The 27,683-nt window shown below is 44.6% G+C and overlaps 1 protein-coding gene across 1 annotated transcript in view; it reads right to left on the bottom strand.

Moving 5' to 3' along the window:
• The window catches only part of ZFR2 (zinc finger RNA binding protein 2), a 379,518-nt gene that overhangs the window by 36,032 nt on the left and 315,803 nt on the right, over positions 1-27,683 (bottom strand). The window contains exons 14-15 of the mRNA XM_077475662.1: positions 19,690-19,781; positions 8,117-8,212 (exon numbers count right to left, since the gene is read on the bottom strand). Coding sequence (XP_077331788.1) covers positions 8,117-8,212; positions 19,690-19,781 — 188 coding nt within the window. The remainder of the gene's footprint in view (positions 1-8,116; positions 8,213-19,689; positions 19,782-27,683) is intronic.

The raw sequence follows: 27,683 nt of genomic DNA, 5'->3' as shown, positions 1-27,683 counted from the left end.
AAATCCTCCAGAATTTGTTTGAGATCTCATTGGAATCCCAAAATAAATGCAAGGAACTATTAATCCAACCTACAAAGCAGTGTTTTTCAACCGGGGTTCTGCAGAACCCTACTACTCGTCTGTCAAATGCAAGTGATGGGTAGATAGCATCCCCTCTGCTGACTTATGCACAGCTACACAGGCAAGTGGCTCTGATTGTATAGCTGTGCAGCGCTGCTCCCTGCCGCACCCCCCCCCCCCTCGCCTCCTGTCAATCCGGGGCGCTTGTGTGTGACATCACCTAGGATGGACAAGAAAGAAGGATTGGAGGGGCTGACGGGGAACAGCGCAGCAGAGGAGGGCTTAATCACAGCTGCTTCCATGCTTTGCTCTGCAAATTGAGACCGCTGTTCTGCAATTATCCTTGATCCCATGTAAGGTGCCTTTTCCCCATGTGACATGATCCCATGTAAGATGCCCTGATCCCAGGAACCTCGATCCCATGTAAGGTGCTGTGATCCCATGAGCCATGATCCCCTGTAAAGGTGCTCTGATCCCTTGTAAGATGCCCTACTGACCCCATGTGCTTTGCCCTGCTGCCCCAAATACACTGCTTATCTCAAGTGTGACCCAGAATTGAGCATTCATGCAGAGCAAAATAGTATTTTTAAAAACAGCATCTTGGACACAGTGCCTCAAGTAATTACTTGGTGGGTTATGGGCCTACCATCAGGTGTTGACACTGGTATAACCAATACAGGAAGTTGACTATATAACCCCTCTTCCTTCCAGGAGTACCTCAGTTTTTGTAGCCAAGCAATACAAGTAATATCCTCTCACCCCATAAAACAGAGGGGCGGGAGCTCTGTGCCCTATGGTGTACTCCAAGAAGAGGATTTTACAAGTAAGCTGTTTTAAAAAATCCTATTTTATTTATCGTACATCATAGGACACAGAGCCTCAAGTAATTACTTGGTGGGATGTGCCATAGCAATGCTACTTGAGAGGAGGGAGACACAACCCATAGGGGAACCCCCAGACCTGAGGACCTATACTGCTGCCTGCAGCACACTGTGCCCGAAGGCGATATCCTCATTTCATCTTACATCCACTTGATAAAATTTTGCAAATGTATGTACTGAAGATCAAGTCGCAGCCTTGCAGATTCGAGACATGGAGGCCTGGTGACGCACTACTCAAGAAGCACCAACCACTCTGGTAGAGTGCGCCTTAACTTGAAAAGGGGGAATCTTTACCTTTAAATCATAAGTTTGAATTATAACTTGCCGAATCCACTTAGCAAGAGTGGATTTGGATGCTGCCTGTCTTTTTTTAGGACTCTCTGGCAGAATAAATAAGACGTCCGTCTTACGAATCTGAGTAGTTTTCTTCAAATAGATCTTCACTGCTCTCACTACATCAAGACAATGTAGTGACTTTTCTTCCCTGGAACATTGTCTTGGGAAAAACAAAGGCAGGAAAATATCTTGATTAAGATGAAAGCCTGAAACCACTTTTGGCAAAAAACCCAGACGAGGGCGTAACACCACTCTGTCCTCTTGAATAATCAAATATGTCTCTTTACAACAAAGAACAGCCAATTCTGACTCCCTCCTTGCTGAGGGTATAATAACCAAAAATACAAGCTTCCTTGTCAAAAAGACTAAAGGAATATGCTGTAACGGTTCGAATGACTGTTTCTGTAACATAGACAAAACTAAATTTAAGTCCCAAGGGCTTAAAGAGGAAGTAAACCCTGATGAGTTTACTTCCTCTTTCATTCCCTGTAAAGGCAAAGCATAATGGCCTACTATGCACCGCATAGTAGTCCATTATGTGTCACTTACCTGACACAGGAGCCAGCGATGTCACCGCTGTCCCCTGTAGTTCCGAGCTTCCATCTTCTTGGTGGGTCTCGCTGCTCCGGCGCTGTGATTCGCCGGAGCAGCGATGACGTCACTCCCACGCATGCGCACGGGAGCCGAGACTCGCGGCATTGCCGTCATCGACGATGCCCCGCTCAGTGCGCCTGCGCGCCGCTGTCTACGGCGCATGCGCCGTAGATAGCGGTGCCCGTCTTCGGGCAAATATCTCCTAAACCGTATAGATTTGGGAGATATTTCTTGGACCTACAGGTAAGCCTTAATCTAGGCTTACCTGTAGGTCAAAGTGGTTTGTAAGGGTTTACAACCACTTTAAGGGTGATTTAACTGGCGGATTAATCCGCATCGCTCCTTGCATGAAACCCCCGGACAAAAGAATGCGTAGTAAGTGGTCTTGACATAAAATTGATAAGGCTGAGACTTGGCCCTTAATAGTACTCGGGGCCAACTTCATCTCTACGCCTAACTGTAGAAAGGCAAGAATTTTGCCTATGATATATCTCTGAGGGTGCCAACCCTTGGATTCACACCAGGAAACATAAGCTTTCCAGACACTATAATATATAGCTCTAGAAGCTGGCTTCCTAGCATTAATCAAAGTAGAGATAACTGACCTGGAAAGCCCACGTTTCTTCAAAATGTGGGTCTCAATAGCCAAGACGTTAAATTTAGCGTTCGTAAAGTAGGATGGAATATCAACCCCTGAGATAGCAGGTCTGGCCTTAGTGGGAGGGGCCATGGACCCTCCACTGTCATCTTTACGATCTCTGCGTACCATGACCTTCTGGGCCATGCTGGTGCTACCAGCATTACCGACTTTCTTTCCAGCTTGATCCTGCAAAGAAGTCGAGGCAGCAATTGAATCGGGGGGAAATGCATAGATCAGTGAGAACTGATCCCACGGGGTCACCAACGCATCTGTTTCGTATGTGACTGGGTCCCTTGTCCTGGACACAAAGTTGACCAGTTTTGTGTTGAATCTGGACGCTAGAAGGTCTAAGTCCGGAGTCCCCCATCTTTGGCAAATGTCTCAAAACACTTTGGGGTGAAGAGACCATTCCCCCTGGAATAACTGCTGGTGACTTAGATAGTCCGCCTGCCAATTCTCTACTCCCGGAATGAAAACTACCGATAGGCATGGGACATTCTCTTCTGCCCAAGTTAGAATCTGGTTCACCTCTCTCTGAGCTGAGAGACTTCTGGTGCCCCCTTGGTGATAGATATATACCACAGCCGTGGCATTGTCAGATTGGATCCTGGCAGGACAATTCTTTAACCTGGAGGTCCAGGTCTTTAGAGCCAGATACACTGCTCGAATCTCTAGGATGATGATGGGCAAGATTCTTTTGGTTCTTGACCATTGTCCTTGAACAGTCGTCCTCTCTAGTACTGCTCCCCAGCCTGAAAGGCTGGCATCTGTAGTTACTACCTTCCAGATAATTGGTCTGAAGGTTTTTGCCTTCAGCAAGTTTCGGGATAGTAACCACCAACTGAGGCTTTGGAACACTCTTGGGGACAGCCGCATTGGCAAGTCCAAAGCTTGAATTGTTTTGTTCCAAGCAGACAGGATACTGCTTTGAAACAGTCTCAAATGGAATTGGGCATAAGGAACTGCTTTGAATGAAGCTACCATCTTCCCTAACAACCTCATTCAAAGGCGAATTGAAGGATTTCTCCTTGACCTGATCATCCTCACTAGCTCCTGTATGGAGCTGATCTTTGCGGGAGGCAAGAACACCTTCTGGGCTGTGTCTATGATCATGCCCAGATACTCCAACCTTTTTAATGGCTTTGAGGAGGACAACTTTAGGTTGAGAATCCAACCCAAAACTTCCAGGTAAAGCCACTGAGTGGTCTATTAACAATAGATCATCTAAGTAAGCCAAGACAATTATGCCCCGTACCCTTAACCTGGCTAGAGGTGGGGCTAGTACCTTTGTGAATACCCAAGGTGCTGTAGCAAGGCCAAAGGGCAAGGCTACAAACTGAAAATGCTTCTGTTCTACTTGGAACAGCAGAAACCTCTGGTGAGGAGGAAATATAGGGACATGCAGATATGCATCTCTGATATATCGATGGATGGCAGAAGTTCTCCTCCTTGCAGGATGGAAAGTACTGACTTGATTGACTCCATGCGAAAGGAGCGGATCCCTCAGGAACGGATTTAGATTCCATAGATCTAGAATTGGTCTGATATCGCCATTTGGCTTTGGCACCGTAAATAGGTTTGAGTAAAACCCCAAACCTTGCTCTTGTTTGGGAATCTGTATGACCATTCCTTGAGCCAATAATCGGTCTAATGCTTGCAACAGGGATTGCTTTTTGCCTGGATCCCTGGGAATGTTTGATCTGAGAAACGGGACGGTGGAAACTCTCAAAATTCTAGCTTGTATGCTAGGGATACAGTGGAGAGAGTCCATTTGTCCTGAATTTCCCCTTGCCAGACTTCTAAGTACCTCAGAAGTCTTCCCCCCACCTTGGTGAGGGGAGATGCCTCTTCATGACGAGTTCTTGGTATTTTGCTTTGCAGACTTGCGGCCCCAGGTCCTCCTTTGTGCCTGGGCTTGACCCTGGGATCTTTCTGTAGAGTCTGACGGCAGAGGCCGGCGCCCCTGCTTAGAGGTGTATGCCCTTGGTGCGGGGGAAAAAAGTCTGTTTAAATGAAGGACGTTTATATTTTCCTTTGTCTGGCAAAAGATTACTCTTTCCGCTGGAAATAGTTTGAATGTATTTATCCAAACTATCGCCAAATAGTCGTTCTCCCTTAAAGGGGAAACTAGTTAAAAGGTTTTTACAAGGTGTTTTCGCTGACCAACCCTTTAACCAAAGGGTCCTTCACATGCGTACAAGCGACAGGCGTGATGCCTGGTGAATAGAATCCTTTTTAGCATCTATGGCAAAGCATAATGCTTTAGGTAGCCAGGCCAACTCCTGAGCTTGTTGTGCAGGAAGCTCTTTGAAGGCATCTGTGAACTGGTCCTTTAAGGACTGACAGATGCCTATAGCTGCCATTGCAGGCCGAGTTACGGTCCCTGCTAAGGAAAAAGAGGATTTTAACAGACCTTCCAACTTTTTATCTGTTGGATCTTTAAGCATATGCGCATTGTCCACTGGACAAGTTAAAATTTTATTCACATTGGAAAGCTCAGTGTCCACTGCTGGAACGTTCCATCTTTTAGTGAATTTTTCCTCCATAGGATAGAGACCTGAGAATCTCTTGAGGGGAAAAATGCTTATCCAGATGATCCCATTTGGAATAAATAAGATTTTCTAGTAATGGGTGTACGGGAAACGCATGCAAAGGCTGTAAAGGCTTCAAAGAACCCAAGGAAGAGACCGGACCTTCAGCTAACTCTGTTAAGGGTAGCATGAAAGCAGAGCGGACCATCTCTGTAAGGCTTTGTACTTCAGATTGTGAAGTTGATTTTTCTTCCTGATCATCTGAGGGTAATACCTTTTCTTGTTCCCATAGTTCCTTTGGACCCTCCACTGACTGTAAAGAGTCTAAGGTGGGGGAGGGGGATCAAGGACGTTTCCTATCCACTTGGATGGAGGATACGATTAAAGTCGCTAATCTTCCTTCTAAGCACTGCAGGGCAGAGGAAAGTGCTTCTCCAGTCACGTATACAGGGGCTGAAGTGTGTGAAGCAGTTGCACCACCGCTAGCTTCCAATGACTCACCCTGGCTTGCCATGTCAGATCTCTCTGAAGAAGATGACAGTATGGAGGCATGACTGGGATTCCCATGACCTGGGGGTGACACCTTAGATACCTTTACAGTAGGTCTGGAAGACATGGTGCAAGCACACAATACAATTTGCTTAATAAATATAGCAAAACAATGTCACCGTTATAAGAGCTTTAACTGCCAAGTAGGAATAGTTTCCTGTACTGGAAATGCCTTAATATGCACCCTCACGTGGCCAGCGCTCTGTTTTCTCCTGGTGTGACCAACTCTGCTGCTAAGAGACTTGCAACTGAGAGCGTCTGTGTAGAAAAAGCCTCAGGTGGGACCTTATTGGCATCCTCAGTGTCCTTCCCTCACTCCGCGTTGTGTATTGTGTAGAGCCTATGTCTTGTACACGGTGCCATGTGACCTATAGACACACCCCTCAGCAACCGCCGCCCTTCTCCTAAATATGCCTAGTTTGCACGCGTGAATGGCATGTGGGTCTGCATTAGCAGATTCTGAAAGGAGGAGGGGATGACGCTGCCGCTACTGCCGGCCTTATGACTGTAATACCAGGCTTGAAAGACCAGCTTACAAGGTATGTAATCTATGTGGACACACTTCTATAAAGAGGGGGGGGGGGGGGGGGGAGAAGGTGGGGGTTCTGTCAGCAGTTTTTCAGAGTCTAACTTCTGCAGGGTGGAAGTGCTGATAAGCTAAAAAACCTGCAGATATGGGGGGCACTGATCTATGCTTCAGGGACCCCCCACCAAGGTATATAATACCATTGTAACGTTACTGCAGTCTTTAAACAAGAACCCCCCTCTGCTGGGACCACACAGGCTATTGGAGACAGAGCAGCTGAAAAACGCATATGTTTAAAATGACTCCCTAAGGGTGACATCTTAAAGAGGTTGTAAAGGGAAAAGTTTTTTCACCTTAATGCATTCTATGCATTAAGGTGAAAAAACATCTGACAATACTGCCCCCCCGTTATACTTACCTGACCCCTCCCCGACATGCTCTTCGCCGATCAGCCTGGCCACTGATTGGTTACAGTGGATGGATTGAAAGCAGCGCAACCATTGGCGCGCGCTGCTGTCAATCACATCCAATGACGCAGCGCGCCGGGGCTGAGTGATGCAGTGAGCGGCTATAGCCACCGGCTGTATCACGGGAGCACGCCCGCAAGCACTCCATATCATGCGAGGGAGCTTGCATGAAGTTGTGGAGTCCTTGCAGGAGAGAGCCGAGACAGGCGCCGAGGGACCCCAGAAGACCAGGTTCGGGGCCACTCTGTGCAAAACGAGCTGCACAGCAGAGGTAAGTATAACATGTTTGTTATTTAAAAAAAAGAAAATTCCTTTACAGCCATTTTAAAGCCATACAAGGTGTATAGAAAGAAAAAGCATTAGCTTCTTCCCTTACCTTGTCCTCGCTGCAGGATACTGCTGTAAACAGACAGATCCAAACTAGTGTAGTTTAAACCTTCAAAGACTTGGGCCCTTTTAATAGGGATTCTGCTCCTTTGGGCCTTGTATAGCACCCCTCAGGACAACTTTAGGTAATGTAGCAAGACCAAAAAGAGTCCTGGTTCCTAGGGTCCAGCTCTCAAAGAGAAGCATTCCAGGCAACACCTTGTTCTTTCAATGCAAGGCCCAGGTACCATCCTATGGCCGCAGTGGCATGGCTGGATCCGGTTGTGGAGGTTTTTTTAAATCCAGCATGGCTACCTCCTGGAGCTCCGCAGAGCATATCTTCACTCGTGACCAACACCTTAGACACTGCCGAAAAAACTGAGGTACTCCTGGAAGGAGGAGGTTATATAAGGGAGTCCAATTCCTGTACTGGTTATACCAGTGTCAACACCTGAAGGTAGGCCCATAACCCACCAAGTAATTACTTGACCCTCTGTGTCCTATGATGTACGATAAAGAAAGTAAAAGTATTACAATAAACAGGTATGTTTCGATATTGATTATATTATTTAATGCTATTTCTAAAAAATAAAAAATAAAATAAACAGCTCGCTGATCACACCAATGTTCTGTGAGCTGTAGATCTGAACATTATTTCAGAGGATCCCTGTGATCTCAAACTTATTTCCCAAGGGTTTCTCCAAAGTATAAAGGTACTATAAAAGCACAAACTCAGAAATAAAAGATCACGTTTGCATGGACTTTGCATTTAGTATTTTTTCTGAAGGGGTAGGGGCAGAAGTTCTCCTGAGTTGCTCCATAGTTACAGGCTATACTTGGCAACCATCAACTGCTTTTGTAGAAAACCTAAGAGGAACAAAAAAAATGCTGGAGGAATAAAATATCCATTTGAAGATGAGCTCTATGTACCCCATTGCACAATGAGAAATTGGTTTTATGGTGAGAACTGAGAGAAAGTAGGAGCTGTTGCCCACAATGACTAATCAGGCTTTATATTTTGTTATATGGGAAGATTAAACAAATCTCATTGGACAGTTCCGTTTTCCCCCTATGTGTATTTAAATTTAGCCCACATGTTGACATCATTTTCATAGTCATCCAGAAAAGTACACTTGCAATGTATTCAAAATTCCACCGTCCCTTACCCAATCAGACAGAGCTCTCCATACCGATACTCTCTGACGCAAGTCACGAAAAATGCGGATAACAATAACACAGGACTGCAAATCACTGGCATGAGACTGTAAAAGATGCATTACAAAAAAATAATAGAACAGTTAGAATTTATCACACATACTTTTTTAACTGTAAAAAATGCATAATATATCTGGTATTTATTTAGTAACAGATAATTTTATTTCCTATACCCAAGGTCCAGAACTAATTTTTTTTCTTCTAAAAAGCATATCTCCTATACCAACAAATCTGCACTGCTCTACACTGTATTCCTGTGTGGAGGCAGCCATCTTGCTAGGTTTTGCTACTGTGATACAGTTGCTCTGTATCACAGAAGTGGCTGCAGAAGCTCCTGTGTAAAATCAAATTTCCAAGCAGACAATGTGTGTGTTCATTTTCTGTAAGTGTCAAATGCATTGAGAAATAGGATGCCACAACATTATCATTACATAGTTTTACATTTATGTGCAGATCAAAAACGTTCCAGTTAAAGCAACTGTAAAATAAAACAAAAGTTCACATTAAAGTGAAAGTAAAGTTTCTTTTGAATCAAATAGCTGACAGACAGGGTATTAATGACAGAAGACACCCTATAGATCTCTTCTGCCATAAATGCATCCTTCTGCCCATCAGCTGTCACATTCACTGAACTCTGCATGCGCAGCACAGCGAACATTTATGGCCCCAAGCGGCCCTGATCTATGCCGCAGTGATACGACTTCTGTGGACATGTGTGGGAGTGGCTTAATCGCGGCCTGGCCTATTAAGTGGCCAAAGGTACGAGTCCCGGTAGGAAGAGTGGGCGAAGATGGAAGGGCAGAAGGTGCTCCGGATCGGTCCTAGCACTGCACTGGGCACCATATGACAGGTAAGTCTGCTATAATGCACTAATATGTTGTGCATACCAGTACATTATAGCATAACCCACCTAGGGGGCCTAAAAAAAAAAAAATTATAGCGGACTTTACTTCTTTAAATGAAGACTCTTTTCTCTTTACCATTAATATTTCAACAATATTTTAATTCGTTTTGTTCTGTAAAATGTTTAAGATCTCGTCCACACCAATGTGATTTGTCATGTGATATGACAGATGAAATCGCACAATGAAGTCTCACCCTATTTTCGGCAATTAAACAGTTAAAATCGCTGCAACTCAAGTCACAGTGACTGAAAAGGTTCCTCCACTACTTTTCTGCGAGTTTATTGAGGCTTTCATGGACTTCTGTTAAATTAAGTCGTAATCTGCAATGAAATGGAAGATCCAAATCGCACAGATCAATGGCTTTGAAATCGCACTGAAGTAGCGTGATTTCAAAGCTGCAGTGGTGTGAAACAGGGCTTAGTGTTACAGTAAAAAAAATATATATATAAATAAAATGGTATTTTATTTGTAATAACTCTGCAAAAAAAAGCTTTGTATTAATATACAAGTGCAAATATAATTTTAGTATCATAAATTAGATGAATTCTAGAATACAATATACACTTTATCTACAGTAACATTAGTCGTTTTAAAACGTACATCTGTCAAACTAGAAAAAATAAAAATAAAGTCACATTTAAAAAAAATATGGTATTGAACATTGGAAGCTGCCCGCTTCAAAAAAATAAATAAAAGGCACGCAAAAGGCAAAAGGTCACCAATATTGCATGTGGTCTCCCTGCTGCTGGCCTTTCATCACTGACCCAACAATGCCCTGTTCTACACTCTGTCCCTGTGTAGAGGTAGCCATCTTGGTAGGTTTTGTGCCCTCATTTAAAAGGTACCTCGATTGAGCAAGAACTGTGAGAAGACACAGTATAAACATGTCATACATACCTGTCCACTGCACAGTGCAGCCTCGATTCACCTCTTCTGGGTTCCCCTGCTCTGATGCACTTGGCTCCCCCTACAAACCCCCCCCCAGCACGCTACACTTGGCTCCCCCTACAAACCACCCCAGCACGCTAAAAAAGGATACATGGTCACCTGTGTATCCCCGATTGGTCAGACAAGGCTCGCGCAGGGACATGCACTTAAAGTAGAATGAGAGACAAAACTTTTTTTTTACATTTTGGATATAGTACGGGATGGGTTAGACCTCATATACACCGCTGTTGCTAAACGTACGTTTAGGAGCAGTTAGGCATTTTTCAATTGCTCCTGAACTCTGCTCAATGTTATCTTATCTGTACATGTACGCAGGGTCGTTTATAGTCGTTTCTAGGCAGTTGAGTTTAGAGGGTTTTTTGGAAGCAACATGCGTTTTTCATTTTTGGCTATTAAAAAAAAAAATTTTTTAAACGTGGGTTACTATCTGTCAAGTCAAATCGCTCAGGAGAGTTTCTAAAAACGTCCCGTATACATGAAGTCTTATATCTCCGATCACATTTTTCTTAGTCACATTGCAGAGATTTCACTTCTTGCCCCATAAACAAATAGGAAGTGAGAGGAGTAATAGTTATGAGTTATCCTGGCGCCACAGTGAATAAACAACCTAAGGCCTCTTTCACACTAACGTCCCGTTCAGGCCCGCCTGTCAGTTTTTCAGGCGGACCTGAACGGGTGCTCCATAGAGGTCTATGGAGCGTCGGATGTCAGCGGTGACATGTCCGCTGACATCCGACCCGCTCCGATCCGAAAAAGTGTGACGGAGGAAAAAGCTATTTTTCCATCCGTCTGCGGATCGGATCGGGTGACGACGGGCACTGCGGTCCGTCGTCATCCGATCTCCCATAGGGGAGAGCGGCGCTGTGACAGGTTCGTCCCTGCGCAGTGTGCAGAGACGGAGCTGTCATCTCCCTGCTCAGCGGGGATCGGCGGAGTGATCCCCACTGAGCAAACGGACATCCACGGGGCGGATCAGAACTGATCCGCCCCGTGTGAAAGGACCCTAAAGCAAAATAAAGACTATGGTTGCAGCAAAACACTGGCAGGGGTGCAAACCCTCCCCTAGATGTGTATAATAACAAATTAATAAGTGGTGTTGCGCTCCACAATAGATACTAAATAAGGTAAATAAATAAATCCACTAAGTAAATAAATGAATATCAATAAATACACTAGTGTATAAAATAATATAAATAACTACATATAACTGCTCAAGACTAATTACTTCAAGTGTACACCTTCTAAAGTGCATCAGTGCCGTCCAAGCAATATCCAATCCAGTGCAATGTGAATGATTGAATAAATAATCCAAACATAGAAACATAAAGTGCATACAGTAAGAATAAATAAATGCCAAAAGTCCAATAAAAATCCAAATGTGTCTCGATCCATAAAGTGCATAAAGTGTAAAGAATTAAATAAAGTCTGATAAAGATCAATGTGTCTCTATCTACAACATCATAACCATCTGTATTCGGTCATGCAGTATGTGAGTCCACACTGTGCCATACAATAAACTGACTCCGTGAGCGGAGGGATAATTCCACCGGTGATCTCGTGAATCCTCAAAATAAGGCGTTCACACACTGAGTGCAATGGCTACCTTACCTCACTGCTGTAAGGTAAACAGCAATTATTAATTCCAGCAGATAAAATGTTGTTGTCAGCTGGTGTAGGTACTGCAGGCAGTCCCCTCTAGGTGCTCAGCCATAAACCATAGATCATGTCCATAGAAGAAAAAAGGAGCTCCAATGGTGAAGTATGTACCACTATTTTTACTTTATTATAAAAAGGACATAGTCCTGGATACTCACATTTAATCACACAATTCATAGGCAAAAACACAGCATAAAACAAACGAGCTCCACGCTCGTACTCCGGACGTCACTTCCGGTGTCCTCCCAATTCAATCCTACGCGCATCGTCACTGATCATGTGACTTCATCAGGGAATCATTCATGATCATGTGACTTCATCAGGGAATCATTCATCCACAGTACTTGCGGCAGGTCAGCTCTACTGCGTGAAATGGCGCACCTGTAAATCATTCCGTGCGCTAAATGGCCACAGGGGGAGCCGGTCAGTGGGTCTAGGGGACACAATGTCCACCTGCCACACAGGATCGCTCCCCAGAGACAGGACGGGGGTCTGTTGATGTAAACAAGGCAGATCACCGTCCTGTCAGGTATGAACAGAGAGATCTAGTGTTCCCAAGTAGGAACAGGGATCTCTGTTTTCCCCCAGTCAGTCCATCCCCCACACAGTTAGAAAGCACCTCCTAGGGATACATTAAACCCTTTGATTGCCCATGTTAACCCCTTCCCTGCTAGGATCATTGGTCCCCAAAAAAATGTCAAAGTGTCAGTGTTCGATTTGTCTACCGCAATGTCACAGTCCCACTAAAAATCACTGATTGCCCCCTCCCCCTGCTATGTATCCCAGACTCAGTTTTCCCATAGTGGGTGCCGCCGGGTACAGAGGAGTAAGAAGGGCGCACACAGGTCCGCTCTCCTCCCCTTCTTGTTAATGACCAGAAAGTGACTGACAGTTTTCCCGGCCATGAAAGAATGTAATGCTATACGATGTACACTGCATTACATTCATGACTGAATGCATGGTAACATTGATGATGTAACAGCAGCCAAATAAAGTATATGACATACGGGGGTGGGGGTTTGCACTGTGGAGGGGAGGGAGGTAGCAGAAGGATGGTTGGGGGGCCACCAAACTGCATCTTTGCCTAAGTAGACAAAAATCCTTGCACTGGCACTGCACGTGGTAAGGGGCCGGGATCAGCCCCTTACTCCGATCGGCCAAGTCTCACTGACTCGGTGACCACAGAGTGTGCCGTGCGCACTCTCTGCAGGGGGTGTGCAGGCCACTCATGCACGGGGAGGTTGTTTCTTGATGCCCTCCTGGCAATTAAAGTCTGCGCTGTAGCTGTCATTTGGCTATAGTGCGGGCGGGAAGTGGTTAACCAAGTCTAGAAAACTGTTAAGAGTAGGGAAAAACAGTCTTTTTAAAACAGCTTACCTGTAAAATCATTTTCTTTGAAGTACATCAGGGGACACAGGGCCATAGTAGTTACTATGTGGGTTAATAGGCCACCTTTAGGTGATGGACACTGGCACGCCACAAGACCAGAGGTGCACTCCCTATATAACCCCTCCCACTACTGGGAGTACTTCCGTTTTGTAGCCAAGCAATACAAGTGTATACCAAAGAAGGGAGGGACCTCTGTGTCCCCTGATGTACTTTAAAGAAAAGGATTTTACAGGTAAGCGGTTTTAAAAATCCTGTTTTCTTTTCATACATCAGGGGACACAGAGCCATAGTAGTTACTATGTGGGATGTCCCATAGCAATGGCAACTGAAGGGAGGGAGAGACAACAAAAAAAGTTGGGCAAAAGATGCTAGAGGTCTCATACTGCAGCCTACAGGACACCACGCCCAAAGGCAATATCCTCATGACCTTTAACATCGATTTGATAAAATCTGGTAAATGTATGAACTGAAGACCAAGTTGCGGCCTTACAGATCTGAGCCAATAGGGCCTGGTGATGCACCGCCCAAGAGGCACTAACCGCCCTGGTAGAGTGTGCTTTAACATGAATTTTCTTGATTAGACCATAAGCTTGAACAATCACTTGACGAATCCATATGGAAATAGTAGATTTTGATGCTGCCTGTCACCTTTTTAGACCTTCTGGTAGTACAAACAAAACATTTGTTTTGCGAACCTGAGTGGTCGCCTTTAAATGGACTTTGATCGCTCTTACTACATCAAGGGAATATAGTGCCTTCTCTTCCCTAGATTGAGGTTTTGGGAAGAAAGAAGGTAGAATAATATCCTGGTTGAAATGAAAACCTGTCACCACCTTTGGTAGGAATCCAGGATGAGGACGCAAAAACCACCTTATCCTTATGAATGATCAAATATGTCTCTTTACAAGTCAGAGCTGCTAGTTCCGATACTCTTCTAGCAGAAGAAATGGCAACCAAAAAGATTATTTTCCTTTACTATTTCCCATAAAGGCTGATTCTGTAAAGCCAATCAGACTAAATTCAAATCCCAAGGATTTAGAGGTGCCCTCACAGGGGGATTGATCCATGTTAATCCCTGAATAAAGCTACGCACCAGAGAGTGAGAAGCAAGAGGCAGTAGAAAAAACACTGACAAGGCCGAGACCTAGCCCTTGATAGTACTCAAGGCCAGCTTCATTTCCAATCCCATTTGCAGGAACTCAAGGATCCTACTTATGACATACTTCCTGGGGTGCCAACCTCTGGATCCACACCAGGAAACAAATGCTTTCCAGACTAACCCATGGTCCTTTAGAATGTGGGTTTCAATAGCCAAACCATTACATTTTTTTGCGCGTAAGGTAGGATAGAATACCGGACCTTGCGCGAGAAGGTCTGGCCATAATGGCAAGGTCTAAGGGACTCCTAACGCCATCTTCATGATCTTGGCAAACCAAGATCTTCTGGGCCATGCTGGGGCCACCAGAATCCCCTCCTTTCAATCCTGCTTGATCCGGCCGAGAAGGTGCGGAAGTAGCAGAACTGGAGGAAATGCATAGATCAGTGAAAACTTATCCGATGGGAAGACTAATGCGTCTGTTCCACATGCTAGTGAATCCCTCATTCTTGACACAAAGTTGTCGACTTTGTTGTTGAATCTGGACACGAACAGGTCCACGTCCAGAATACCCCATCTCTGTCATATCGCTGGAAAGATGGGGTGAAGGGACCATTCTCCCGGAAATAACTGTTGGCGACTCAATTATTCCACCTGCCAATTTTCTATTCATGGAATGAAAATCGCTGATAGGCAAGGAATGTTGTTTTCTTCCCAAGCTAGAACATGATTCACCTCTTTTTGGGCTGCACGACTTCTTGTGCCCCCTTAATTGATGTAAGCCACAGGTGTGGCATTGTCGGATTGAATCCTCCTGCCACCGTAGCCTGAGCGTCCAGGACTCTAGTGCCAGACTTACTGCCCGAATCTCTAGAATGTTGATGGGCAAGGTTTTCTCTGACTTGGACCATCTCTCCTGGACAGAAGCTTCTTCCAGGACTGCTCCCCAGCCTAGAAGGCTGGCATCCATTGTCACCACTTTTCAGGATACTGGCAGAAAGGATTTGTCCTTTTGGAGGTTGCTGGATATCAACCACCAATTTAGCCTCTGACATACATCGGGGAATAAGCGTATTGGAAAATCCAAAGCCTGAACTTTCTTGTTTCAGACCGACAGGATGGTGTTTTGTAGCAGTCTTGAGTGAAACTGTGCATAAGGGATGGCCTCGAAGGAGCTCACCATTTTCCCTAACAATCTCATGCACAGCCAAATGGAAGGATTTTTCTTTGCTTTGACAAGTTGAATTAGTCCTATTATGGAACGGATTCTTGTCTGGGGTAAAAATACCTTCTTCTGTACCGAATGGCAGTGTCAAACTGAAAATGATGATTTCCATCTCCCTGCCCTTAGAGTAGAGCTTTCTCCCTCTCCCCGTCGTCTATGGTTAGTCAACGGGTAATCTGACTTTCATAACCTAGGATTTGGTGGTGTGTGTGGTGGAGGGTTGGGTTTAGGTGGGGTGGGTGGAAAAGGAAGTATAATACAATAAAAGCTCTCTTTCAATTACTCTTGTATTATTTGCTATATTATATTGTGACAATGTATGTTTTTAAATTTGTCAATATGAAAATTAATAAAAAGTAAAAGATAAAAAAAAAAAAAAAAGAAGAAGAAGAAACTTATGATTTTCTATCTCGAAGCGTAAAAATTTCTGGTGAGCGAGAAAGACATGTGGAGATATGCATCCTTGATATCAATCGATGCCAAAAACTTCCCTCCTTGCAAGATGGAAACAACTGATCGGATTCCATGCGAAAGGACCGGATATTTAGGTGCTGATTCAGATTTTTGAGATCTAGAGCCCTGTTCCTCTAAGGGAACCTCTGATATCACCAGCTGGGATAAGAGATGATACAGAGCTAGAAAGAGAGACTTCCTTTTCTCTGGAACCCTGGGAACAATTGATCGTAGAAAATGTGGAGACGGAAATTCTCGGAACTCTAGTTTGTAACCTAGAGAAACTGAGGAAGCCACCCATCTGTCTTGACATTGTTCCTGCCAGACCTTTGAAAATTGTAGAAACCTTCCCCCCACCCGAGCAAGCGGGGGCACCCCTTCATAAGGGGACTTTAGCATTCTGTTTTGTGGGCTTTCTGCCCCAAGACCTCTTTTGACACTGGCGCTGACCTTAGGGTCTTCCCCTTGAACCTGATGGTGGAGGCCATCGAGACTGCCTAGAGGTTGATGCCCCTAGCACAGGTAAGGAAGCATGCTTAAAGGAGAAATGTTTAAACTACTTCTTTACTGGTAAGAGAGAGTTTGTCCCATTAGAGATTCTTTGGATGTATTTATCCAGGTCATCCCCAAATAGCCGTTCATCATGAAAGGGGAAACTGGCCAAAAGTTTCTTACACGGTGCGTCAGCTGACCAATTCTTCAGCCACAGAGCTCTGCAAGAATGCACTAGTCCTAGCATAAGCAGTGAGGCTTGGATGATAAAATCTTTAATAGCATCTACTGTAAAACATAGTGCATCTGATACACTAGCCCATTGCTGGGCTGCTGATCAGGAAGAATCTTAAGTATCTCCACAAACTGTTCCTTAATGGACTGAGATACACCAATTGCCGCAAGAACCAGCTGCGCTACTGAACTTGCTAGAGTCATGTTTTTAAAAAGGAGTTCCAACTTTTTATCTGTTGGATCTTTTAACATCAGCGCATTATCCACCGGGCAAGTGAGATTTTTGTTCACTGAGGCAATTGCAGCAACCCCTCATTTCTTATAGAAATCCTCCTCCATAGGATATAGTGTAGAAAACTTTCTGGGAGGAGAAAACTGTTTATCTGGGTGTTCCCATTCAGAATATATAAGCTTTTTTAGCCATGAATGAATAGGAAAAGCATCCCCAGATGGGGGAGGTTTTAGTGATCCCAAACCAGAGGTGGGATCATCAAGAGACTGCGCTGCAGGCAGCAAAAAGGTTGAACAAACCAATTTAGTAAGAGTGTACAAGCAAACTGTCCTGTGAAACTACTCCCTCTATATATTAGGATCCTCGGAAGAGGATATATTAGTATCTTCCAAATCTCTTGGAAGATCTTCCTGATCCCCTGCCCCTTGCACCTCAATATGAGGGTCCTGAGCACTGGATGGGGATCTGTTTGGACCCACTATGGAGAGTGATCATAGCATCAATCGTCTTTTCTAAATTAGAAATGGTAGGAAAAAAAAACCCTCCTCTGTTATATATATAGGGGCTGAAGTGTCCAGCGCTGCTGCAACATCAGTCTCCCCTGACAGCTGAATCTGACGGGCCGCATTACTCTCAGAAGAGGATGACATTCTTTTGGAAATGGATTTAGGTTTTTGTGAAACCATCAAGCCCCTACAACCCTTTGAGGAGTTCCTGGTCCCTCTTCCACTCAGCAGATGCACTACCAAAAAGAATGTACACTGCTAGGCTATAGTCCAGCAATACAATGCTGCTATTAATGCCCAGCCTGAAACCGTAATAACGTGCCAAGGGGGAATGCCTGTGTCACCAAACCTGAAGTAAGCCACCTCTGCTCGTGTCCCTTCACAGCCAGCAGCAGCAACACACAGTGCTTTTAAAAATTTCCTCCACGTGTATCTGGCGTCTGAGAATGCTGATGCTGTTAGCCCCGCCACTGTGCCGATTACGGCCCCACCCGTTTTTTAAAAGAAGGGGTTTTCCCACGCGAGCGGTGGACTATAGGTGTCTAGCATACAGCTGATATGGCGGAGGGAGTAAAAACACTGCTGAGCGGCCGCGTTTTATATCCTTTTTTTCTTTTAAAAAGTGAACTCGGGCTTACAAATCCCCCGATGGTGCTAATTCCAACATAGGGGGGCCGCAGGCGGAGAGACCAGTCCCCCCTCTTGCTTACCAGAAGATCTGCTGTTTTGGATGGAGGAAGGAATGGCTCCTGACACAGCGCTGTTTCCAGCATAAGGCAGTGAGTGCTCAATACAGCCCCCAGTGGTGACACATAGGCACGACAACATTATATACTTAAAGGAGATATTCATAAGAAAAGCTCAAAGATATTTCTTAGAAAACTCCAATTACCTTCCCGCCGCAGAGTTTTTTGAGATAAACCCAATCTTCACCCTTCACGGTGGGCTCCAAAACCTTCAGGAGCAGGGGAACTTAGAGGGTAACCCCCAATCCTGGACTTACAACAGCACCCTGCCAGTAAAAACTTTATGGCCTTAATACCAAAAAGTACTGGATCCCAGGGTCTAGCTCTCTAAAAAGAGAAGCATTTGCAGGAAAAACCTTGTTTTTTTCGAATACGAGGCCTGGGTACCATTCCTTAGGCCCAAAAAAGGACACTTTAAACTGATCCAGTCAGCACGGCTAGCCCCAGCAAGGATTGCTCCAGTGGAGCCCAGCACAGCACATCTTTACTCGTGACCAACACCTTAGACACTGGTAAAAAAACTGAGGTACTCCCAGTAGTGGGAGGGGTTATATAGGGAGTGAACTTCTGGTCTTAGGGCGTGCCAGTGTCCATCGCCTAAAGGTGGCCTATTAACCCACATAGTAACTACAATGGCTCTGTGTCCCCTGATGTATGAAAAGAAATGAGTTCTGACAAAATAATGAATGATCAGTTAAAAAGTTGCTCTTTACAGTAGAAGTGGTTAAGGTGTAGGTCAGTGCAAAATAAATAAAAAAAACTAACTTGCAACTCACGTTTTGATGTCATAACTATTTTTACAACTACTAAAGGCTAAAGAGATTTTTTTTTGATCCTGAGTATTGTTCTGAGCATTCTTAAAGTGGTTGTAAACCCTACCTAGTGACTTTTAACTATAGGTAATCCTAGAATAAGGCTTACCTATAGGTAGTGGAAATATCTCCTAAACGTGTGCCGTTTAGGAGATATTTCACTTGTAGTGTGCCGATGATGTACGCGCTGTGAAGAAAAAAAAACAGGCTTCCGTGCAGTTTCTCTCCCAGTGTCTGCCGTTACTGACTAAGGAAGAGGGGCGAAGATGGACGCAGCCTGCACAGGGGATAGCGGTGGATTAATTTGCAGGCAAGTGTCACATAATGGGCTAATATGCTATGCATACTAGCCCATTATGCTTTTAATTTGCAGGCTTTGCAGGGAGCAAAAGAGGACGTAAAACCCATTAAGGTTTACTTCCTCTTTAAATGTGATCAGGAATAAAGGTTGTTTTCCTCTGTGTGGCTAAAGTGGCCACAGTCTTTTTCAGCCTTAAAAGCATATGGAAGTCCAAAAACAAAAATGTATTATTTTAAAGTTTCCCAGTCCTTTATTTTAGCAAGATTATTCTGCGAGCAACACATTCTTGTCCTTTCAATCTACACTAATTTCTCCAGTTTACCCATGGGGCAGGCAGCCATAGTTGTCATTTAGGTATTTTCTGTACTTGCTGAAAAAGTTCTTTAGCCTGAAAAGGGAAAACGAATGCAGCCACAACATCTAAGGACTATTAAGCTGCAATATATATAACATTTTGGGTTTAGCTACATGTTAACTATCTAAAAGGGTAGAGAAAAATAACATTTATAATAGCACATATATGCTTTACCTGAAACCACTGAGCCTGGTGAAGATGAGTTAGAGAATTCTTGCACTTCTCTTCGCTAAGTAAACTGTTTTCATCAGATGCTGGACAAGTATCTGGTACCAAAAAAAAAAATGATAAGTCAAACCTGAACATTCTTATGAGTTGTTTTCAATCCATAAATTAATCATTGGCAAGCATGTGTATAGTGTTTGTGGCAACTTAAGCTGGCCGCCTAAGTTGCAATCTAAAACGTACTAACAAGTACAGTATGTAGTGTAAAGGCCTATCTGATTGGATATAAATGTGGCCCTAACAATACACAGTGTTTGCGAAATTTAAAAAGGAGACTATGTAAAAATGACAGGAGGGGGGCAAGTGAGTGGCACAGTTTTCTTGATTAGAAGCTGCTGCTGGTAACCTTCACAGCACAGGAAGACAGTCACTGAAAGCAATATCTGGCTTGTGTGAAGTGGACACAGCAGGGAGAATTTTAAACAAAAACTGCTGCCTGCAGATAATGGGATACATACAGTCGTCCCAATACTACATATTCAAGCTGTAGTTATATACCGTAATGGATATGGGCTGGACATGCATACATTCAGGTTTAATTTGAGGGTATGCACATCCAAATTGGAGGAAGGGTTTAGGAATTACGGCTCTTAAAGTGTAAATCTAGGAAGTGAACAGGCAGCGGCTTCAACTGCCCACAATTAAAATGGACGCAGTCAGACTCAGCAGAGGGAGACTTCTGCAGCATATTTGGCAATGGACGCAGACAGACTCAGCGGAGGGAGATTTCTGCAGCATAATTGGCAAGTACAGGATCACAGTATATATAAAATAATATACAAAGTGATTGGGGGGAAGCTTCAGAATGGCAAAGATATTTTTATTACAAATTATGTGAGCAGGCTGTAATAAAAAGTAATTGGAAAATTTAATCAAAAGTTGTTTCATGGCCAGGTGTGGGCTACTCCATTATTTCTTCATCAATTAAACAGGTAAAAGGTCTGGAGTTGATTCTAAGACTGGCCATACACCTATTATCTGCATATTTTCTATGGTCAGATGGAAAAAGTGGCATAGATTCCTCCATCTATGCCAGCCTCTCTCAACCTTTTCAACACAGAGGAACCCTTGAAATAGTTCTCCAGTCTCGGGGAACCCCTGCTAAAAATTAGAAATCTACAACTCATGATACATTAGTGTGATGGTTAGTGGGAAGAGTGGTCCTTACACTTGTGGTCATTGGGAAGAATTACCTCCTTACAGATAGCGAAAAAGATCAATGGTGTCAGTGGGAACTTATCCAAGAGGCAGAAATGGCCCAATGCTGAAGGAACCCCTAGCAACCTCTGGAGGAACCCTAGGTTTCCACGAAACCCTGGTTGAGAATCACTGATCTACGCTGAACTGTGTGGATGGAAGAATCTCCCACTGGCCCAAGCTTCCATATTTTGCTTGTCGGCTCCGCTGGCTCTCACAATACCTGAATATTCTGATTGGGTGCAGGCACTGTTTAGGTTGAGAGCCAGCGGGCCGACTAGCAAGATACTGAAGCTTGGCCCAGTGGGAGATTCCTCCATCCACACAGTTTAGCATACATGGAGAAATCTGTTGCATTTTTTCCATCTAACCATAGAAATTCTGCAGATAATCTATAGGTGTATGCCCAGCTTAACCTCCCTGGCAGTATGATCATTTCAGATTTTTGGTGCTGAAAGCGGTACCATTATTTTGCATGGAAATTTGGTGTTTTATAATGTAGGCCTGTAATTCTTAGGAATAACTCACTTAAATCTGTCCAAACCAGAGTCTAGTAGACATCCCGGGTATGATAAAGTTTGAAAAATGAAATCATAAATTTATAACATAATAAATAACTATAAATAATTATACTAAATATAATAATAAAAATTATTCAATAATGTAATCAAATGAAAAACACTAAAATTTGCTCAGTTGCAGAATTGTCACTGTCATTACTTTCAGTTTTTGATGACGGATCTCCCCACAAATCACTATCTCTCAATTCTGCAAGTGATTCTAAGTTATTATTGCTGTTTTCTAGCTGGTGTAAGGCCTCCTTCACATGGGACGGATCCGTGATGATCCGCTCGCTCAGCGGGGATTGCTCCATCGATCCCTCCTGAGCAGGAAGATGACAGGTCCGTCTCTGCACACAGGGAGATTGGAAGACGACGGACTGCAGTCAGTCATCACCCGATCCGATGACGGATGGAAAAATAGGTTTTTCCTCCGTCGCACTTTTTCGGATCGGAGCGGGTCAGATGTTAGCAGAAATGTCACTGCTGACATCCGACGCTCCATAGAGGTCTATGGAGCATCCGTTCAGGGCCGTCTAAAAAACTGACAGGCGGACCTGAACTTATCGTGAAAGAAGCCTAAAACCACTTTTGATGTAAAGGGACAGTTTTGGTTGCTATGGACAAATTCCAGTTTCCAGGCAGAAAGAACAGTATTTATAATATAAAACTACATGAAGGGCACTGGACAAACCACTAGGGACAAAAGGGATGTGGCATAATTTGATACAGTAATGTAATCTGTAAGATTACAGTGTACTGTATTGTGTATGTTTCACATTTTGAATTTGGTGCCGCGCTCTGACCCCATGCATCGTAACGCTCGCAGGGAACAGAGCCCGGCTCCATGATGAATCGAGCGGAGGACGAGCTGCTCACACTGCGGGAGACATCGCAGGATCCAGGGGACAAGGTAAGTAAGCTCTTCCTGGATCCTGAGATCCAGAGTCTGGCTCGGGGTTACCGTTTTTGGTTCTGCAATTCCACCCCGAGACTCTGGAATACCGCCAGGGAGGTTAAGGCGGCCATGCACTTTACAATATTCTTGTGAAAGGGCCTACCTGACTGCATACACATTGAAAGCCTTTAGGTTTGACCTCATATTATATGGTTTTGATAAATCTAAAAGAAAATTGAAGAAAATTGTATAATTCATGGCCAGCCTTAGTGTGGTATTTGCACTCAATTGCTGTGCACCTATATTATGCGTTCAAAAGAGCTGTCCACGCAAGTAAAACAGGCCATCGTAAGGCTTCAAAAACTAAACAAGGGGGCGTGGCCTGAGCATGGACGGATAAGGACACATCCTTACTGAGCTCCCGTCTTTCTCCTGGCCAACGAAGCCTATTTCAATCCACAGACACTAGCACTACTCCAGGAATGCATTCCTCAAAGCGGAGAGCCAGAGGGAAGAATGGCTCAGCCAAAAAGAGAGGTCCCGGTGGAGCGATCGACCAATTTCTCACACAGCGGCAGAGCAGCCCCCTGGATCAGAGCATGGCGGAACCACGTGAAGGTACAAGCAGCACCTCACTGCAGGCAGACTGGCCGGGGTCTCCAGCTTCATCGCAAGAATCAGACAATTACTTGGAGACCCCGGTGGCACTGCAGGCGAGCTCTGAGACCCCACGAACACTTCGGTAAGCATGGCAGGAAATGCGGAGCTGTGGGCACTTCTCAGTGCCCTCCCCACTAAAGTTGATATTGAGTCACTTATTGGACGCATTGAATCACAGCACAAGCAGGACATGCAGGAGGTGAGGGGGGAACTGGGCGCATTAGCTAGCAAATTGACTGCAGGGGAGACCTCAATGGCAGCACAGTGACTGCCCTGGAAAGCCTCCAAAACGCACACATTGATGCGGCCACGATGCTGCAATTACACATTGAGGAGATGGAAGACCGGAGCAGGAGGTACAATCTCCGCCTGAGAGGTCTCCCTGAGGCGACGGGGGTGGAGGATCTCTCGGCCACTGCTGTAGCGATTTTCCACGGACTTCCGGGCGACCCCCTACCCCCAAATCTCGTGTTTGATTTGAACACGCGCTCCACAGATCCCAACAGGCCGAGGGATGTTAAATGCCGTCTCCACCACTATACTCATAAAGAAGCTATCACCCGTAAAGCGTGGGAGGCATGAGACATGGATTTCGACGGAGCGGCAGTGAACATTCTCCCGGCGACTCTACACAGGAGAGCCATGCTCCGCCCAGTACTCGAGCTAGCCCGGCGACGGACTGCTACATATCGCTGGGGATACCCTCTATCCGTGACTTTTAAAAAGGAGCAACCATTTTTCGAGTTGACTGGAGCTATATGACCGCAGTTCTTAGGCATATAGGGCTAGGGGAAACCATGTTGAGATGGATATCTCAAATTTACTCCACTCCCTCTGCTCAAGTCAAAGTCAATGGTATTCTTTCAGACCCCCTCCAGATTCATAACGGGACGCAACAGGGCTGCCCCTTGTCTCCTCTCTTATTTGCCTCATCACTGGAGCCTTTTTTGTGCAAAATTAGAAACAACCTGGACATCAGAGGACTTTCTGTAGGTGACACACAGTACAAGGTTTCCGCTTACGCAGACGATCTACTCTTTTCCCTTACTAACCCGCTGATCTCCCTCCCGAACTTGCGCCGCGAATTCGATATCTATGGGAATATATCCAACCTCAAAATAAATTATAACAAGTCAGAGGCCATGGGAGTAGGCATACCCAATTCAACATTATGCTCCAATTTCCATTTCAAATGGACAGAGACTGCCTTAAAATACCTAGGCGCTTTTATACCAGCTAACCTCAGTCACACCTTTCATCTAAATTTTCTCCCTCTAATTGCTAAAACCCGGTCCCTATTGGATAAAATGGCAGGGGGGCCTTCACTCCTGGTTTGGCAGATGCAATCTTATCAAAATGTGCATATTACCTAAATTCCTATACCTGCTGGAGGCACTTCCGATCCGTATCCCTTTGACATTTTTTAAAGAGGTAAATAGTCAGTTCTACAAATTTATATGGGCCAACAGAAAGCTGAGATTACCCCGTTCTCTTCTCTCCCTAACGAAACTTAGTCGAGGGCTCGTGATCCCCGACGTGAAGAAATACTACCTGGCAGTTCAGCTGGGCAGAATTATAGATTGGAGCCGTCATCAGAAGCTGAAGCTGTGGACACGCCTGGAACAGGCACAGACACAGATTCCCTCACAGGGCTCTGTATGGTGCTGAGGTTAAGAGTCACCCGCTGATAGGGACGACTCTTCGGGTGGGGTCACATGCATGCTTTACCCAATCACTATCTACACCAAATTCCCCCTTATTCCCTATTATAGGGAATCTGAAATTCCCTCCGGGACTAGACCCTCTGACTAGCACTATGTTTAAAGACATGAGCCTTACACAAGCGAGATACTTTGTGCAGAACAAATCCTGGCCTTCTCTAGAAGCACTTCAAAATGAAACAGGTACCTTCAAGCTGTTGTTTTGGATGGCAATACGTCTCAGACACTTCCTCATGTCTATACCTAATCCACATGAGTTTGACAGGGCCCTCACCCCCCTTCGAATCTCTCTGCTTGGGAGAGGACAGACTTCTGAGAATGCTGTCCATGACATACAACCTCCTGATATCTCCGACAGAAAGCACACCTCCATTATGTCTAAGTAAATGGGAAAAAGACCTGAACTGTACGTTCACTTTGGGCCAGACTCAACGTGTGATAGCGCTAGCACTAAAATTCTCTATATATACGAAAGTACAAGAAACGAACTACAAACTCATGACACGGTGGTACTTGACCCCACATGTCTTGCATACCTAATACCCGAACACCTCAGCACTGTGCTGGAGACGTCAGGGGGACAGAGGCACCTTGCTCCACATATTTTGGTCTTGCCCAAAACTATCACACTTCTGGTAATCAAAACGACGCTACAGAAATTCACAAACTACGTGGTTCCAAATGACTCAGCATTCTTTCTGCTGCATATAAATACGATGTCGATCAGGAAATACAAAAATATCAGTCATATGTCACCTGTTAAACGCTGCGAAATCTTGCATCCCGCTTAACTGAAAAAGTCAGTCCCCCCAACAGTAGCTAGTTGGATTCAGAGAGTGGAGGTCATTAGGAGAATGGAAGACCTGGTGCATACAGCGAGACAACAGGAAGAAAAATACAAAGCGACATGGGATATATGGCTCGACTTCATCCTATCCCCAGAAGATATGGCCCTTCGAATAACATGAAAGGCTAACTCCCGGATACATAAAGAACGAGGGAGTCGTCTGACCAGCCGGAGCCCCCCCAGCCATCTCTCCCCCCTTCCCCTTTCTACCCTACCCTTCCCGTGTTTTTGTCCTCCTTTACCCGGGAGGCCTCTGTATGTTGGAGATCATCACCCCCCCTACTCCCCTCCGCTTATTAAGTCCTACCCAGTGAGGTGGGGGGTGGAGCTGATGTTGGATCGCTCTTAGCTCTAGTAGCCTCGGAATTGGATCTTACAGATGGGAAGGGTCCTGAAACCTACATTAACAGCTTCTGAGGCCTGGTAGATGATATATAGTAAAGTGGGAGTGTTGTACTTACTCAAGGTATGCAGTCCCCTTGGGTTTGGTGATCAGGAGGGCCTCCCCTTCTTCCCCTTTATGCCTTGCTGTATTTTGTTGCATAAGTTGAATTTGTTGTGTTCGCCCTCCTTGGGCATTAATAAAAAAAAATTATATTTGGAAAAAAAAAAAAAAAAAAAAAAAAACTAAACAAATCCATCAGAGAGATAGCAGAAACTTTGGAAGTTGCCAAAATAAAGTTTGCTACATTCTGAGGAAAGAAGATTGCACTGGTAAGCTCAACAAAAAGTCCTGTACGTCGTCCATGGAAGACAATAAGGATGAGCTCCGGCATGTTCACACACTCCACATGCAGAGCCCGCCAGGAAGTTGGCGCAGTGCTGCGCTAATCACAGGCAGCGAGACATTGCCCGATGCGTAGCTGCAGAGATCGGGAAATGTCTCACTGCCTGTGATTAGCGCAGAGCTGCGCCGACTTCCAGGCAGGCTCTGCACATGGAGTGTGCGAACACGCTGGAGCTCATCCCTAGAAGACAACAGTGGTAGATGATTGCAGGATCCTCTCTATGGTAAAGAAAAACCTCATTCACAACATCCAGACAAGTGAAGAACACTCAGGTGGTTGGCTTATCATTGTCAAAGTCTACAATCTAGAGAAGACTTCACAAGAGCAAATACAGAGGGTTCACCACAAGGTGCAAACCATTCATAAACATGAAGAATAGCCAGATTAGACTTTGCCAAAAAACATCTAAAAAGCCAAACCAGTTCTGGAAAAGCATTCTTTGGGCGGATGAAACCGAGATTAAACGGTTCCAGAATGACGGGATAAAAATGTATGGCGAAGGCTTGGAACAGCTCATGATCTAAAGCACAAAACGTCATCTGTAAAACATGGTGGAGGCAGTGTGATGGCATGTGCATGCATGGCTTCCAGTGGCACTGGGTCATTGGTTTATTGATGCGACAAACAGCCGGATGAATTCTGCAGTGTTTACAGATATACTGTCAGCCCAAATTCAGCCACAGTACAAATGGACAATGATCCAAAATACTGCAAAAGCAACCTAGGAGCGTTTGAAGGAAAAGAAGTAGAATATTCTGCAATGGCTGAGTCAATCACTTACAATCAACCCAATTGAGCATGCATATCACTTGCTGAAGGCAAAACTAAAAGGCAGAAAGACGCACAAAGAACAACTGAAGTCAGCTGCAGTTAGAGCCCGACAAAGCATCAGAAAAGAGGAAACCCAGTCTTTGGTAATGTCCATGTGTTCCGGACTTCAAGCAATCATTGCCAGTAAAGTATTCTCAACTAAATATTAAAAAAATCAACATTTTATTTATGATTATATTCATTTGTCCAATTACATTTGAACCCCTTGAATGAAAGCTGAAAGTCTGCATGTTTTAATTTTATTCTGGTGGCATACAGAGCCAAAAGTATGAAAATTGTGCCAGTGTCCAAATATATATGGACCTAACTATATATACAGTGCAGAGAAAGTATTCACCCGATTTTTACATTTTTTTTTGCATATTTCTCACACTTAAATGATTCAGATCAAACTATTTTTAATATTACACAAAGATAACCCGAGTAAATGCAAGATGCAGT

The sequence above is a fragment of the Lithobates pipiens genome, unplaced genomic scaffold (genome assembly GCF_037356315.1).
Source record: "Lithobates pipiens isolate NorthernLeopardFrog02 unplaced genomic scaffold, aLitPip1_a1.2 Scaffold_13, whole genome shotgun sequence".
In the NCBI taxonomy this organism is placed as follows: Eukaryota; Metazoa; Chordata; class Amphibia; order Anura; family Ranidae; genus Lithobates; species Lithobates pipiens.
Note: the sequence above shows the minus strand (reverse complement) of the source record. Positions and strands in the feature narration are given on the sequence as shown.